Below are 14,855 nucleotides of genomic sequence, written 5' to 3'. Positions count from 1 at the left end.
TGCAAGACCAAATAGTATGGTCATTTAAAAAAAATAATAATGAAGTGTGAGAAAACATTGACAAACACTTGGGTATAGCAGAAACTGAAAAATAAACCCCAAGCCATGACTGTATAAACACAATGCCAATTATGTGCAGCGTGCTGCAATTGTGAGTGTATCGATACGACACTGTGTAGGTGGGCAGGTGGTGCTACAATAAATGGCCTTTTCTAAAAGGAGCCCTGGGGAGTCCTTCTACACCACTGGAAAAGGTACTGACACTGCAAACTCACTGAAGCATGGGTCTGCGCAAGGGCTGGGTCTCTCTCAGACTTCAGGCAGTAGAGAAACGCAGGTTTTGGTGGTAGAAGAGTGGTACAGCAGAGTGTTTTAACTAGAGCCCTGGCAGCATCTGGCAGGGCCGCTGAGACCCCGGTATGAGCATTCCCACTTCCAGGCAGGGGAGCTGAGTAACAGAGCTGGGCACCGACCCCCCACGGGGTTCCACGGGCGCTTGTGTCAGCCCAGGAACCCAGGCTTGGGATGCGACTGCAACACTGGGCAGCTGGGTTCCCACCGGCACCCCCCACTTTCTCTGCACAATACCAGGCTGTCTGGGAGAGTCTGCCATATTCATGTATGCAGGTTTAATTTGTCATCCTAGCCAGACCGGGAAAACACGTCAAATGCAGAGTATCTGTTCCGCTGACGACATTTACGTTCGCGATGGGCGCAATTAGCTCCAGTGGGTCACGAACGCCCATTTTTCTTGGCTACCAGCCAGCAGCTGCTAGCTGCCAAATCATGTCCTCTCCTTGCTGTGAAACTGTCCTGCCTAATATAATGAAGCACCACAACCTTTCTCTGAAGCTGCATCTGCCAAAGACAGGCCATGAGGGATGGCTTTTCAAACTGACCCAGGAAAAAAAGGGACTGGATGAGATGCTGGCTGTTACTAGGGACAAAAATATTCACAGTGATGTGGATCGCATCAGCTAAAGCCAGAGTGAGATGTTATCGAAATCTCCCGAGTTATCTGGGTAACCTGTGTGCAACCCGAGCCGGGAGTTTGCTCCCTCAGCACGGTGAGTAACACCACGGTGAAACAGAGGACCGGGCACGGCCACACAGAAAAACTCTGCTGCAACGTCGCATGCCCTGTGGTGGCCAGACCGACCCTTCCCCGTGCTCGCCTTGTGTCCCGAGAGCCGGGGACTGTGGGACTGCCCCGGAAAAAGGAGCTGTGGTCAAGTTACCTGGCTTTCCCAAGTCTTAGTCGCCGGAGCTGAGCTTTCCTGTGCTTTACCCTCTGCCTCAGGCTGGCTTTTTTATGGAAGGGGAAAAACCGCAGCAAAAAAAAGTGCTGCTGCGTCCAAGGAAAGGGTTAAGGAAAGCAAGTAATTTTACCAACATTAGCCAGCTCTTGAATCAAGTTTCCTATTGTTGTATTTTTTTGAGAAGATTAGGTATAATTAGAATTCGGCATGGCACATGGAGGTGTGTGGGGGGGTGTCACATACCTTTTGATATCCTCAAGAAATAGAGTCCAGGGTTAGACAAGACGCATGGCTCAAAAAACTGGGGTTTGTGTTCATTCAGAGCCCTGATGACGGAGGAGGTCTCTGCTTCAGAGGAAGGCAACGGCCCTCCCTGCCTGTACCTAAGCCCAGCCGAGCACAGGAGGGTCCCTGCAGGGGCGCACGGCAGTTCCCTGCCAGCCCAGGCACCCACGTTTCCCTCCTCTGGAAACCAGGTTATAGGGAAAATGGTATGTATGTACCCGCCTGCGCTCCCATCGGCTGGGGGCTGCTGTCTGCTGGAGTCCTGCTCCTGGAGAGAAGGGAAGATTTAGTGTCCCAGCTTGCTTGGCCCAGAGGAGGAAGCCTCGGAAGCGAGAGACCGAGGCAAATGCCTTTGAAGACGCAATAAAATGTGAGCATAGCGGATTCTCTGGTGAGGAGATCCAGGACAGATAAGCAAGATTTCAGCATGCCTCACCTCATGGGGCTCTTCCTTTCCTTTTAGCAAAAGGTAAGGAGAAGGGCTTCTCTCTCTGTTGCCACCTTCCTGCTGCTGCTGCCAAAGCTCATTTTTTTTAAGTTAAGAATATGTACTTTCATTTAACCAGGTAAACGTTTTATATAGCTGGGGCTTGCACTTGTATTATCGGGGGCTTAGTGATTTCCTAATAGGGGAATTGGTTGTTTAACAATGGGAGCTGGACAAATTCCCCGGCCTTTCTTCCGACGTACCAACCTGGCAAAAGCTATCAGAAACTCAGATAAAGAAAATCCCCTGTTATTAGCTTAAGCGGGTTTTAGGTCCACTACAAGCATTCACCTGTTTGTGAGAGGGCAATGGCAACAAGTCACTTCAAGGGTCACGGCATTTTCAAATGGAAGAGCAGTTTGGAGGGTCTTGTAACAGAATACACTCATAATGCACTTGGTTGGTTGTTGGGGGTTTTTTTTGGTATAAGAAGCCTGTCTTTTTTTAATCTCTTCTGCTCAATTTCAAAATAGTATGTCCTTCTGAAAATAAGCCAGATTTTTTAAAAGCAGCTTCAGACTGGAGGGCTTAATGAGGCAATTTCCTTGCAGCCAGGCTTGGGGAAGGAAGGGTGGTGACATGCGGAACATAAGGCCTGAGCATCTGGAGCCAACTTCGTCTTGTTTCTGAATAGCCTTATATATATGTGATCATTTACACTGTTATAAAAACTTCTGATGGTCAGTACGATGCTTCATTTAATGTATGAAGAGGCGAAAATCTCTAGGTAATCCTATAGAGCAATGGGTCATTTCTGCCGTCTTCACTTTGTACATAAAACCAATGAAGGTGCCCAGACTGGAATCGTCAGTTTGCATAGACTTTATTTCAGGCGGGAACCCACAGGCCACTGATTTATTTTTTCTGTCACATGTTAGCTCTGGTCTACACTTACGTTTTGAACTTAAAATAATGTACCACTGAATTCTTTAAAATAAAGAACACTATGGTGAAATGACCAGCACGTTGCATTCAGCACGGAATAGCTGCCCAAAAAAGTGTTGCTATTTGCATACTAAAACTCAGTTTTTTATTAGTCTGAGTAACACATTCTGTTTAATTAGCGTTGTCTATGAAGCATCCATTGAGGAGCTGAAACTGCCTGGTCAGCACCAACCAAAAATGGTGAAACCTTTACTTTGCAGGTTGTCAAGTTCTACAATCAAAATCTAGTAGTAAGGGGGAAAAAAAAAAAAAAAGAAACCCCACCGCCAGGTTCATGAGGGAACCTCAATTATGTTATGCAGCAAAACCATCTGGAACACACCAGCCAATGCAGCCCAAACTCTCCAATACCGATGATGGAATTAACAAATTCGTCCACCCGAGGGTTGCGGCTGCGCGTTTGTTAATCCTGGCTCCGCGCACTACCCCATCAGCCAGCCATCCTCCTTGGCTGAAGACCAGGCACAGGCCGGCGGCACCGCTTTCTGCCGAGGTGTTCGGGTCGCATGACGGGTTCTTACCGCGGCGGTAGCTGCGGGGCAACAGACGACACGCGGCACGGCACAACGTCAGAGTGCTGCAGGCAGATTTGAGCAACGCGCTTCACACCGGATGAGATGCCCACTAAACCTGTCAACGGCTTTCTTAATAAACTGGAACTGGCGGAGGTAGTATACACCTGGCCAATGCGCCGTGCTCGCACTCTATGACACGAAAACTCCTAAAATCACATATGCTGTGCACTTGAACCACTGTCTCGGTCCACTTTAAGACGTGCGAAGTACACCAGCTGGGTGGTAACCTCACAGGTGAAAGGAAAATAAAAAAAGAATTTATTATGAGTATCTCACCAGCCCAATTGTCACAGTGTGAGACAGCAAGTGGCTTATTTTATAGACGGGGCTACCACTTCTGCTTGCTTTACTGGAACTTTCTGTCAATCCAAAGTTTGTGACACAATATAAAAAATACAAAAAACCTATAAGGACAAACAGCCCGGCCTTCCCATGACGCAGTGTTTTTAACTTCTCCAAGTTTCATGTGGATTTGCTGCATGTTTACATATTTTACTGGTGGAGTTTCGTTTTGCAAGCTCCGGATAGCACTGACAAGAGAAAACTAAAGCTTTAAAAAACATATAAAGGGAAAAAAATATGAATTGCACTATTTTCAGCACATCTTCTTTGAAAGAACACTACAATATGCTGAAGTCATGGGCCTAGATTTTGCAATACAGTGACCGGGCTATTCCTTCAGAATATTGTAGTGTTGCCTGTGTTGATTTTATAAAAAAGTTTTTAAGTATGTGTCACATGGATCAACTTCCCCATTCTTCTATACGGTCTAGTAGTTTTAATGATTAAAATAGTTCAGGTACTTTCCATTCCATAGTTTTATTTTTACTTCAGCATGTACAGAACTAAAAAGGCAATTAACTTTTGGGTTTCTTTTTTTTTTTTCTGAACCTTTTTCATCCCTGGGTGATTTTACTAGCACACTTGAAATGCATTCGAAGGAAAAGAAATGCTTTTCTATGTCCGATGAGGAGTATCCTCGTGGCTTTGATGGAAATGCTGGCATGAAAATGACTGGAAGGAGGAATCAGCAGTGCTATGGCAGCAGGATCTACTTATTCGAGCCAATAATGATTGAGGATTTCTATTTCCATTCATTATAATCTTGAAGGTAAGCACAAGCACTAGGAAAGATCCTGCAGAATATTATATGTAGTTTATTTTCTTGAACTTTTCAACACCTCTGTAATATATATGCCCTATACTGCCCCCCAGCTTCCAGTTTTAAACCTATGTTTATAGCACATTGGCAAGCTATTAGGGGAGGCATCCCGCTCAACTCAACCAACAGGCTCTCGCTTTGTGCTGCTCATTACTGGGATTTTCAGTCCTGACTGCTCCGAGCTCCAGGACTACCTCATCGTGACCCACGCAGCCTGTTGCCCAAGCTTTACTGAGTTAAACAGGTGCAAGACATCCTCTCCATCTTCCAAGATCATGACTGGACTGATAAATCAAAAAAAAAAAAGGGGGGGGGGGAGGGACAAAAAGGCGGGGGGGGAGAGTATCGAAAAAAACATTTTATAGGTGTTATTACTAACTGGGCTTGGGTTTCTGCCATAGAATTTATCTAGCCATTTTCAAGTCTTCCTTGGCACCCCATCCAAACTGAAGCTGATAGATGGTACCTTTCTGATGACAACGGTCTCTGCATCAGATCCCGCAGCAACCGAGTAGCAGTTCACCACCTTTTCCATAAAGAAAAAGATCACTCCTGTCAAACGCTGATAGTGGAGGGCTATCACAAGAACGTAAACTATTTCAGCCATGCATCGTTTCTCTCTGTCTCCACTTTGAATCAATTCAGAACTTCTGTGACCATAAGGGGACTTTGTCTGCCTCCTGATTGCACCTACTCCCACGATGACAACCGCTCTAAAACAGATTTAAAGCACCAGAATTAATTTCACAGCCAGGCAGGGCTGAGAAGCGATCCACACTGGATCCACACTGGTCAGGTAACACCCAGGACTGACGGACCGTGTGGTCCTTGTGCCAGCAACCACCACGGCTTCGCCGCTCCCTGACGCTGGCAGGCAGGGAGGCATGCCCTGCAGAAGTGATGAACTTAGCTCTGGTCTCTTCCATGGTGCCTCAGGACATAGCGCTTTTTGTATCGTGATTTTTAGATTCCCCTTTTGCATCTCAGTTTTGGTCTTGCCTTCGAGAAGAAATAAGAAAGCTTAGCCTAGCGAGCTTCCTAACGGGTACATGGAAACTGGTCTGAGCCTTGCAGTTGCCCAGCTTTTGCCCATCCAAGATGCCACTCATTCGGGAATACCAATACCCAGGGAAAACGCATTATGGTGGCATTTAAGGAAGAAATCAAGGACTGCAAAACTACTGCTTAACAAAGTTCCATTTTAATTCTGTTAAATTTAAATACCGCTTAACCATTGACAAGATCTCAGCTTTCCGGTGAGGTGCTGTGCATCAGCAACCACAGAACACCTAAAGGTCGGCACCAGCCAAAGCCTGATCCAGCTGAACAGCTTTGACCAGAGCAGTGAGAAACGACTGAAGAGAAGGCGACACCATCCCCGAGCCCCTAGCTGGGACGCGTGGACATCCAGCTGCCAAGAGCAGAGCGTGGTAACCCAGCGGAGGTGGGCAGGGATGGGCACGCCTGCCCTCCCACCACAGCCCGAGCTGCGCCCAGCTCAGGCCAAGGGCATGGCACAGCCATGAAATCCTCTGCAACGCCACTGCTGAGGACAATCCCGCTCAGTGACCGAGTGGGACATTTCTCAAGGGCTTTCAAAAGCCAAACTGCAACCCTACTCTCCTTTACAACCAGCAGCAGCAGAATAACAGTACAGCTGTTGTTATACATAACATATGCATACAAATGATGCAAAACACCGAGCTATAACTCTACCGGATACTTCTTGCTGCTCCTGCATTTCCTGACCAGACTTAGGAGCCTGGATCTAAACCCTGGGTTTCTTCGCTGAGCGCTCAAAGTCCCAAAGCTGGGAACGCTGCAAAAGCCTTCTGGCATTGTTGTGTTCAAGGGTGGCTGGTTTTCCACATATACATTAATTACTTCACAAAATTACTTCACAAATAACTGTTAACGCCCCCGATCTCTTCCTCTTTCTTAAAACTAATTGCAAAAGGGAAACCAGGAAACCAGGACTGTTTTTAGGTGCAGGACCTGGTATCATAAATGGGAAGGATGCTGGAGATATGTGAAGTGACAATACCGCTCACCGGTCATGTATACATTGCTTGGATAATCTAAGAAAGCAGCAATCACACATGCATTAAAGAGTCAGGATTTACATAAATTCCAGCATGGAACGTGTCATCTGCACTCCTAAACACAAAAGACGGCTGGATTCCTCCGCTGGTTCACATTTAAGCCCCAATTCAAACCTCTCCAAAGCACATGCTTCATTGTTGACATAAACAGGGATTCCTTCCCAAAGCGGGGCCTTCGTGTGCCGAGCGCTGGCCTTTAGCTTGCCGACGTTCTCCAAAACAAGAGCCTGAAAAGCTGCTGTGGGAATATCATGCCCATTTACTACATTTACTGTATCTCAGTGATCTCACATCTAATGGACACAGTTTAAAAACAGAAATATTTTCCCTCCTAAATGTGTCTATTTTTGCTACTGTAACAGAGAGCATCAATTACAGATAAGTGTCTATGTCTTTGTTTTTCTATCTGCAAGTACAGAAAATAGTAATTTGCTGTTCCAAAGGGCGTCTCGCTTTAAAAAAACAAATTAAAATCTTATCTATGCCAGAATTTCTCCACTTACTATTGCTACAATATCGTAATAATGCAATATATAAGATGACTAACATTAAGCATCTGAAAGATGGCATGTTTTTCTCTGCAATTTTTCGGTCTTTTCAGCACTTTCAACAGTGTACTTTCTAGATTCAGTTCCACTGTTTGCTTCAACAGTCAGTCTGTTGGTTTCCTGTTGCTCATGTGGGTATTTCTCATAGCAACAGGAGAGAACAATGTTTTCAGAGCTGGAAAAAGTGACAGTAAAGCCAAAACACTGGCAGGGCAATCCAGGGCCAGATGCCATGCTCGAAATTCTACTCCCTGCTTTAACGTGACTTGGGATTTCAAGTTGATCACCTCTCTCTAACAGGTATACTTTGCAAATGTGAAAAGCTGTGAACTTACCTTGCCGTAAAAAAATGCCACCAGCGTTAACTGAAAAAGGGGATTTAAAAAAAAAAGCTGCAACAACCCGGCTACGTTCTAGAAAGCTGGATGAGCTGAGCAAGGATCCCCCGCCGGAGATCGGGGGCAAGGCTCGGACTGGACTATCTACGGCCAGCCCGTGAGCTCCTCCGGCAGCGATGCTGGGGCTGTGGAGCCGGTGCCTCGGGGGGCCTGGCTTCCTCGGCGTGCTGGCCGAGGCTGTATTTATGAATGGATCTGACGGAACTCCGCCATGAGCCCGCGGTGTAACTGCATCACCCCATTGTTGCTACACACGCACAGCACTCACTGGGGAACAAAAAGCTGAATGAAGCGGAGCAGCTGCCAACTCAGGCAAAGACAACTTAGGAAACTATCTCATTCTTCCTTTCTTTTGGAGGCTATTTTGTCTGTTGTTTCCTTGCATACAAAATGTGGTCTGCAACAAATAAGGCAGGATAAGATACAGCGAGTCCTGTTACTCGGTTCCAAAACCACAGGCCCTAAGCACTACAAAAGAGGGGATAAATGGTGTATGTGCTGTAGGGACAATGTTCAAATGCTATCCATTCAAGATAGAATTCCATGATTTTATACTGCGGCTCAACAGAAACTGAATTCTTCAGTGTGGTGGTTCTGAACGTTGTTTCTGTGCAGAAATTTGCAGGGATCTTTATGAAGGGGCTTTTCAGACCTTGGGGGGAAAAAAAAAATCGCAGCACTGACACATGTAGCACATTTAGGTGGAGATATTTTAAATGCCATTTATTATGGATCCAGTCTTCAAAACAGCCCGACTCCACGTTTTCAAGGGCCCACAGCCAACTGTTTCGACAAGACTTTAAGAAAAGCATGGTTCCTTTTTTTCTTTCTACCTCAGGCCCTTAAATATGCTTTGGATTTTCAAAACAACTCAATACACAACAGTTCCCATCTGGGAACAGACTTTTAAAAAGGACTTGTGCCCACGTACAAACCTACATGTCAGCTCTGCCTGAAAACCTTTTACCTGATGCTGATGCTGGGGAAGACAAATCCTTTTGTCATCTGGATGCAACCGTGAGAGCTGGGCTCTAGGAAGAAGATTCTCCTTACGTGCACATACAATCCTCACTACTGCGCAGAGTGAACCTGGCTAGCCCTTCTGGCGGCTACGGTGCTGCAGAGTTCATTACACAAACAGCTATTAACCAGCTTAATTTGGGATCTAACCTTGCTAGCTTTTGCCAATGATGTAAGCCTGAACACATTTTTAATATGGGATAATCATTTCTATGTTTCAGTGCACTCAGCCTCATAGAAAGAGGTTGGAAGGGACCTCTGGAGGTCACCTAACACAACCTTCTGCTCAGAGTAGGGTTACCTTTAAAACTTAATTGCGTGCCCAATTCTCACTGAATATAGCCTACAAAATTCTGGCCCAAGGTGCTTTGTAACAGGTAAAGACCTCACCTACCCACACCTGCAGTAGTTTCTTGAGCTCCTCAGAAACCTTAATGTATTTCTCCTCCACAAGAAGATCCGGGGTACCAGGGAATGGAAGGGCTCAGGACAGACTCAAGGGAGATGCAAGCAGTAGCCAGGCCAGGGCATGCACGCCCCACACGATCTGTGAGAAGGCTCCCAGGCATGGCCAGAGAGACGGTTTCCAGACGCAGGGCCAGCGAGCTGACACACTGAGCTGACGGCTGCTCCTCCAGGAGGTGAGGAGATAGATTTGCCCCAGACAGGCCTGTGGCAAAGCAGAATACGGACCGCAAGGTCTTAAAATGTGCCCTACTTCTTCAGCTATCCTTCCTCACATCCCGTAATTGTACACGGCGGGGATGTTCGCATCCTCCTCTGAAGCATCTGGCTCCACCGGGGACAGGATACTGCGCACACTGGAGTGCTGGTCTGGGATGCTGTGGAAATTCCTGACTTCCCGAGCTGTTTATTTTTCCATTGCAATGACCCACCAAGAGATGCACAGAGAGCTCGGCGCGCTTCCTGTGAGTAGGTCTGTTAACTCTTTGCACACCAGCCTCTCCTCTCCTCTTCAAGAAACGGCAAAGGATATATTCCCACCCTCCGGCAGCAAAACGGCTTGGACGTCCCCATCCTGCAGAGCTCTGTGAAGCTGTGTGGGACTAGCTCTTGACGACTCTTTGGGACAATAACGGTCAGAAAAGGCAATTCAGAAATACCACGCAGAGTGACTTTCACTACCCATAAGGCTGCTGAGCTTCTCCAATTCTCCAAGAGTAGCTCCCTGGTGTTTATTTTGGTAGGTGGAAGGAGTAATGAAACCGAGGTTTGCACGGCCGCGTTGTCACTGTCTCTTCAGACTGCGATTCAACCTTCACCAAACGGCCCAGGGCAGCTATTTATCAAAAATAACTGTTATGCCTAGAATGATACTGGCAGGATGCCTTGTACCATCATCTTGTCTGAAGTCTGGAGCGCTGCTATGGATTCACACAAGGAGAGCTGACACCAATGTGTTTTTGAAAGAAACACTCATGTGTTGGTTGTCTGCTTACCCAACAGCTGGGTTCTAAATTAAATGCTGTTTACTAATAACATATTTTTGGTCTCATTCTTAATGAAACATCCATTAAAAACATTATAGCACTAAATGCCAAACTCTAGTCTCAGTTACACCACTGTAAATCTAAAATAACTCCACTGACTTCAGCCTCTTGGTTTATGCTGCTATTTCCTAGCAAACAGATAGCACCCTCAAATTATCATTATAAAACAGTAAAAGTTCAGAAGAGCTCATTGCAGTTAAGCTGCATCAGGATTTCATTATCATTCTCTATTTTAATACCCTTGTATCTCTGAAGCTGAAATTTTTCATGCTTCACCTCAGACAGTGACATTTTTTGGAAAGCCAATGAGAAAGTCCCATCATTTCTTTCCATGCTAAGCAATCATGCGCTCCTAAAAAAAAAAAAAGACGCAGAAGCACCCCAGGACCCTCTGGACCTCATCTCTATGCTGTTTCCTGTGGGCTACCAGGAGGCACGGAGCGGGGGCAAAAAGTTTTCTCTCTGCAGAGCGGTAATTTCTGTGAATTCCCTCCTTTTGCACCGCACGATGCTCCTGAAGCCTAGGAGCTCTCGTTTCGTCCTCTTCCCCAACCTCCCCTTTCAAAACAAAATCATTCACACAGTGATGATGAATTAATTGTGTTGCTGCAGGAAGAGCTCTCAGGCATCAGAAATTAGGAAGTGAGAGAACTGAAGCTGTTCATTCAACTTCAATTAAGTCCCAGCGTAAAATATGTTACAATAGTCTTTACTCTTCATGAACACAGCCTTGGGCTAACTCTTACACAATCCAGCCAGTACATTTTTTCCAACAATACATTTTACAGATGAGGCTGGTATTAGTACCTATTGCTAAGACTGCCTGATACTTCTCTGAGACCTTCTTTTCAGTTGCTTATCTCTCTCTCAAGCTTTAACATGTGAGATGAAATTTTCCAGTCCTGGGCCCTGGCTCCAACCCACAAGTCACGGGGAAAGCATCTACCAAAATATTTCTCCTGTTTCCAAACAGCTGGCTAATGAAAAATACATTATTTTGCCCAAGTTAAAAATTATGGCCACCTTTGGTTGGGCTGAGACTTCAAAGCTTGCAGAGGGCAGACTTTTGAGTTACAGCCACCTCTGTCACAACAACAGGAACATCTTGAAAAAATGAAAGCACCTCTAACCTCTGCAAAGACTTAAAATTTTTTAGTGATTAAATTATCCAGAAGCACCTTTTGTCCCAAGCATGCCCGGCGTCGGGGGTTGTGAGACTCTCTCCTGAGCGGTCTGTGCTGTGGTGGGCTGAGACCAGGAGCAAAGGGAAGACAGCTTGTCTCTACCCAGTGCCGACAGACTCTTGGAGAGGATGTCACCAGTAAAATGTTAAGAGTTCTTATGTTATTTGGGAAGAGTGATTTTTGGTTTTGCTTTTTTTTTTTTTTTTTCCCCAGAGGCATATATGGTCAGCCAAATTTGGTAAGATTTTCACCAGGATGGCAAAAAGCAGATTTCTGACAAAAAAAAATCTGCTAAATTTCAAAGAAAAGGCACAAAGAAATTTTCAATGCAAAACCCACCTTTTTTTCTTCTGACCACTCAAGAACTACTAAGCTGTTTTGGCAGGTATTTTCCCTCAGAATAAAACAATCGGGACAGAAACATTCAGCACGAGAGATAAAGTTTGTCTAATCTGCAAGATGCTGCGAAAAGGCCTCATACTAAGGAGTGCTGAGATGCCTGGGAAAGCTTCAAGTATCTCCTATAATAAAGAACATGAGCTTTAAGTGTGTATCAATAAATACCAAATGAAGAGAACCGAGAAAAAACTCCCAAGAGAGGAAGTCAATTAACATGGGCTCTACCAGACCAAGGAGAAAGAAAATTCCACCGGAAAGACACCCTACTGTGACTTTTCTTCTGCCATAGAATCACAGAATGCGTTCGCTTGGAAGGAACCTTTAAAGGTCACCTAGTCCAACCCCCCTGCAGTAAGCAGGGACAACTTTAACTAGATCAGATTGCTCAGAGCCTCATCAAGCCTGGCCTTGACAAGCCTTTACCAACATCCCCGGTACGCGAACCGAGCATGGGAAGAGTCAGCTGGGATCCTGATTCAAGCAGGGCTTCACAGCTGAAGCAGCAAAGCACTCGCCAGCAACCAGCAACAAAGACATGGAGAGATGCAGTAGGAAAACACGTGGGTGTGATTTCCCCCGTAAGGAGCATCTATGCAAGCGAGCAGCTGCATCTAGCTTTGTGAGATCTTCTGAACATGGCCCCATGCATGAAGCTGGCCAAGGAACAGATTACTGTGGCAAGGGCCGCATCAGGAAAGGATGCTCAAAATCTCTTTGCTAGCAAAAATGATAGGTGAAGGAGGGAAATGGTCTTCCCTGTGACCAGGGAATTGAGGCTAAGTATCTTGCAAGGTCCCAATGACATAACCCTTGTGGCTCACGTGTTGAGCTCACTTGCCCTCACCTAAGAGCTGAGTATTGTCAGCACCATGCTGTCACCGCAATGCAAACCTGCCCATGCCAAAAGAGAGCGAGGAGGGATAAGACCCTTGTGACTGCACAGGGAAACTCTTAGAGAAGATGAAGAACTACCCTGAAAACCCTCTGGCATCTCCAGAAAGACAGAACCCAGGTACTTCATGGTTGATCAAAATCCACGAAACACCTCAAATACAGCAGCATGGGATACCTTCGCATTATCCTTCTGACAAGTGCTAAAATACTGTGGAAACAGTATCAGAAGTTTGTCTGGAGCTCACCAACATGGGGAACATGGTCTACTGATGGAAAGACTGCATCGTTCCCATTCTCATTTGTGTTCCCATTCCATACCCCACACTGTCGTTCCCTTGCTCTCATCGTTATCCTTGTCCTGCCGACTACCAAGTCAGTCCAGTGGGCTGCAATTTCTATAGCTGTAGTACAAGAAATTCACAGACAACGATGGTTACAGATACCCTTCTCATCCCCATCTCCCCCTATGGTCCTGCCCTATGCCACCGTGCACAGCTCTCTCAGCTGTTTGTGAGGCTGTTCTTGGACATCTATCAGCGAACTGACCCGACTTAGAAACCAAGCACGCTCCCCTGACCCCCCAACTCTGAAACCACAACAAGTGGTCCTTCCCCCTTCTTTAAGCTGGATCAGTTCCAGGATGGGTTCGAAACACAAGGATATGAACAGTTGTGTGGGCAGGCACGAGCAAAAACAAGCATGAAAATCATCAGCAGCGAAGCAGGAGCACCTTCATCTTGCATCATCGTATAACAAGGAAAATTGTAGCGGTGGGGCACCAAACTTTCAGACACCCCATGGAAGTTAAGACATGGAGTTAGACAAGAAGCTTTTAGTGGCTAGCACCCTTTTCCTAATTCTGTGGACAGCCTTGGCTGAAGACAGCACCTTTGCTGACAAGACGTTAGTCTCTCCCTAAATCCTCCACCTGGTTTCTAACGTCCCTCTCACATCTGCCCACTTGTCTTAAGAGTCCTCCCAGATGTTTTGCTGGAAGCAGCATCCAAAACTCATCATGTTACATCCAGTCAGACAAACATCCAAGGAGAAAATTTCATTCAGCCAATATCAGCACCAGTAACGGATAGTTCTTATTATCCGCATAAATGAAGTAAACTTAATGGCTTTACCCAGTCTAAATGTAACAACTGCACAAATAAGCTTTGTGCAATACCTGCACCAGGCCATGCAGCCTGACTTGTTATATAGGATTATTCTTCTTGCACGTTCTTGCTGCTTACTGTAATGCATCACCACTGTTTCTGCACACTTATAAAAACAGACACAAAAGAGCAACTACCTGTGTAAAATTTTCATCTACGCTAAATAAATGTATGTTAAATTTCTGCAGCTGCTTGATTTACATTATAAGCATTCAGAATTGGAAATACTCCTTTTTCTGTGCAAAACTCAGTTCCAATAAAAAAGAAATGGGAAGCCCCAGAACTGCACTTGAAAATTAGGACCAATATGACTGAAAGAAAAAAAGAAATAGCTAAATTCTTTCCTTTTTGTTGAACTGGACTATTCCTTTTTAACCAAAACGTAGAACATTTGTTGGAAAAAACAAACATTCTTTTGACAATGTTATCACAGACCTTATGCGCGGTGTATATTTACTGTGCGAAGCAAAAGCAATAAAAGGATTTATATAGTTAGCACACGTTAAGGATGATGCACTGGAAACTGATACTTTTATGGTAAAAAAAAAAAACCAAACATGAGCTTATTAGTGGCCTGCATTTCAGAAAGCCTCACTCATTTTCTTTCCTTTTGAGTGGATTTCATCATGGCAGAACACGTCAGCTTCACAAGAGATGAAACTCCTGTTTAACCACAGACCAAGCAGTTTGGATTTGCAGGAGCGTAAGCTCTCCCCGCAGCGTCCCACCAGCACAGGGATGCAGCGGGAGAGGCACCAGCCCTGGGGGAAGGCACCCTGAGTGCTCCTTTCAGCCCTCCCAGCTTTCTGCTGAGACTGCCGAGCACAGCTGCCAGGTTTGGGTTTTTCTGACGTCCCCACTAGAAGCCAACCCCTGATCAGCAAACTCGCTTTTGAGTGAGCTTGAGCCCCACTGAACTGCCA

At 45.7% G+C, this 14,855-nt stretch overlaps 1 protein-coding gene across 9 annotated transcripts in view; it reads right to left on the bottom strand.

Moving 5' to 3' along the window:
- The window catches only part of CCND2 (cyclin D2), a 38,050-nt gene that overhangs the window by 3,241 nt on the left and 19,954 nt on the right, over window positions 1-14,855 (bottom strand). The window contains exons 5-6 of one of the 9 annotated variants that reach the window (XR_010073737.1): window positions 5,180-5,426; window positions 3,517-3,778 (exon numbers count right to left, since the gene is read on the bottom strand). The exons of 5 other annotated variants lie outside the window; for them this stretch is intronic. Coding sequence is in view for 3 of the 4 variants with exons in the window: in XM_063355990.1 (XP_063212060.1) it covers window positions 7,012-7,050 (39 nt within the window). In the remaining variant the exon portion in view is untranslated. 3 more of the 9 variants (XM_063356008.1, XM_063355990.1, XM_063356001.1) reach the window with 3 other exon arrangements.

The sequence above is a fragment of the Chroicocephalus ridibundus genome, chromosome 1 (assembly GCF_963924245.1).
Source record: "Chroicocephalus ridibundus chromosome 1, bChrRid1.1, whole genome shotgun sequence".
NCBI lineage: Eukaryota > Metazoa > Chordata > Aves > Charadriiformes > Laridae > Chroicocephalus > Chroicocephalus ridibundus.
This window is presented reverse-complemented; position numbering and strand designations above follow the sequence as displayed.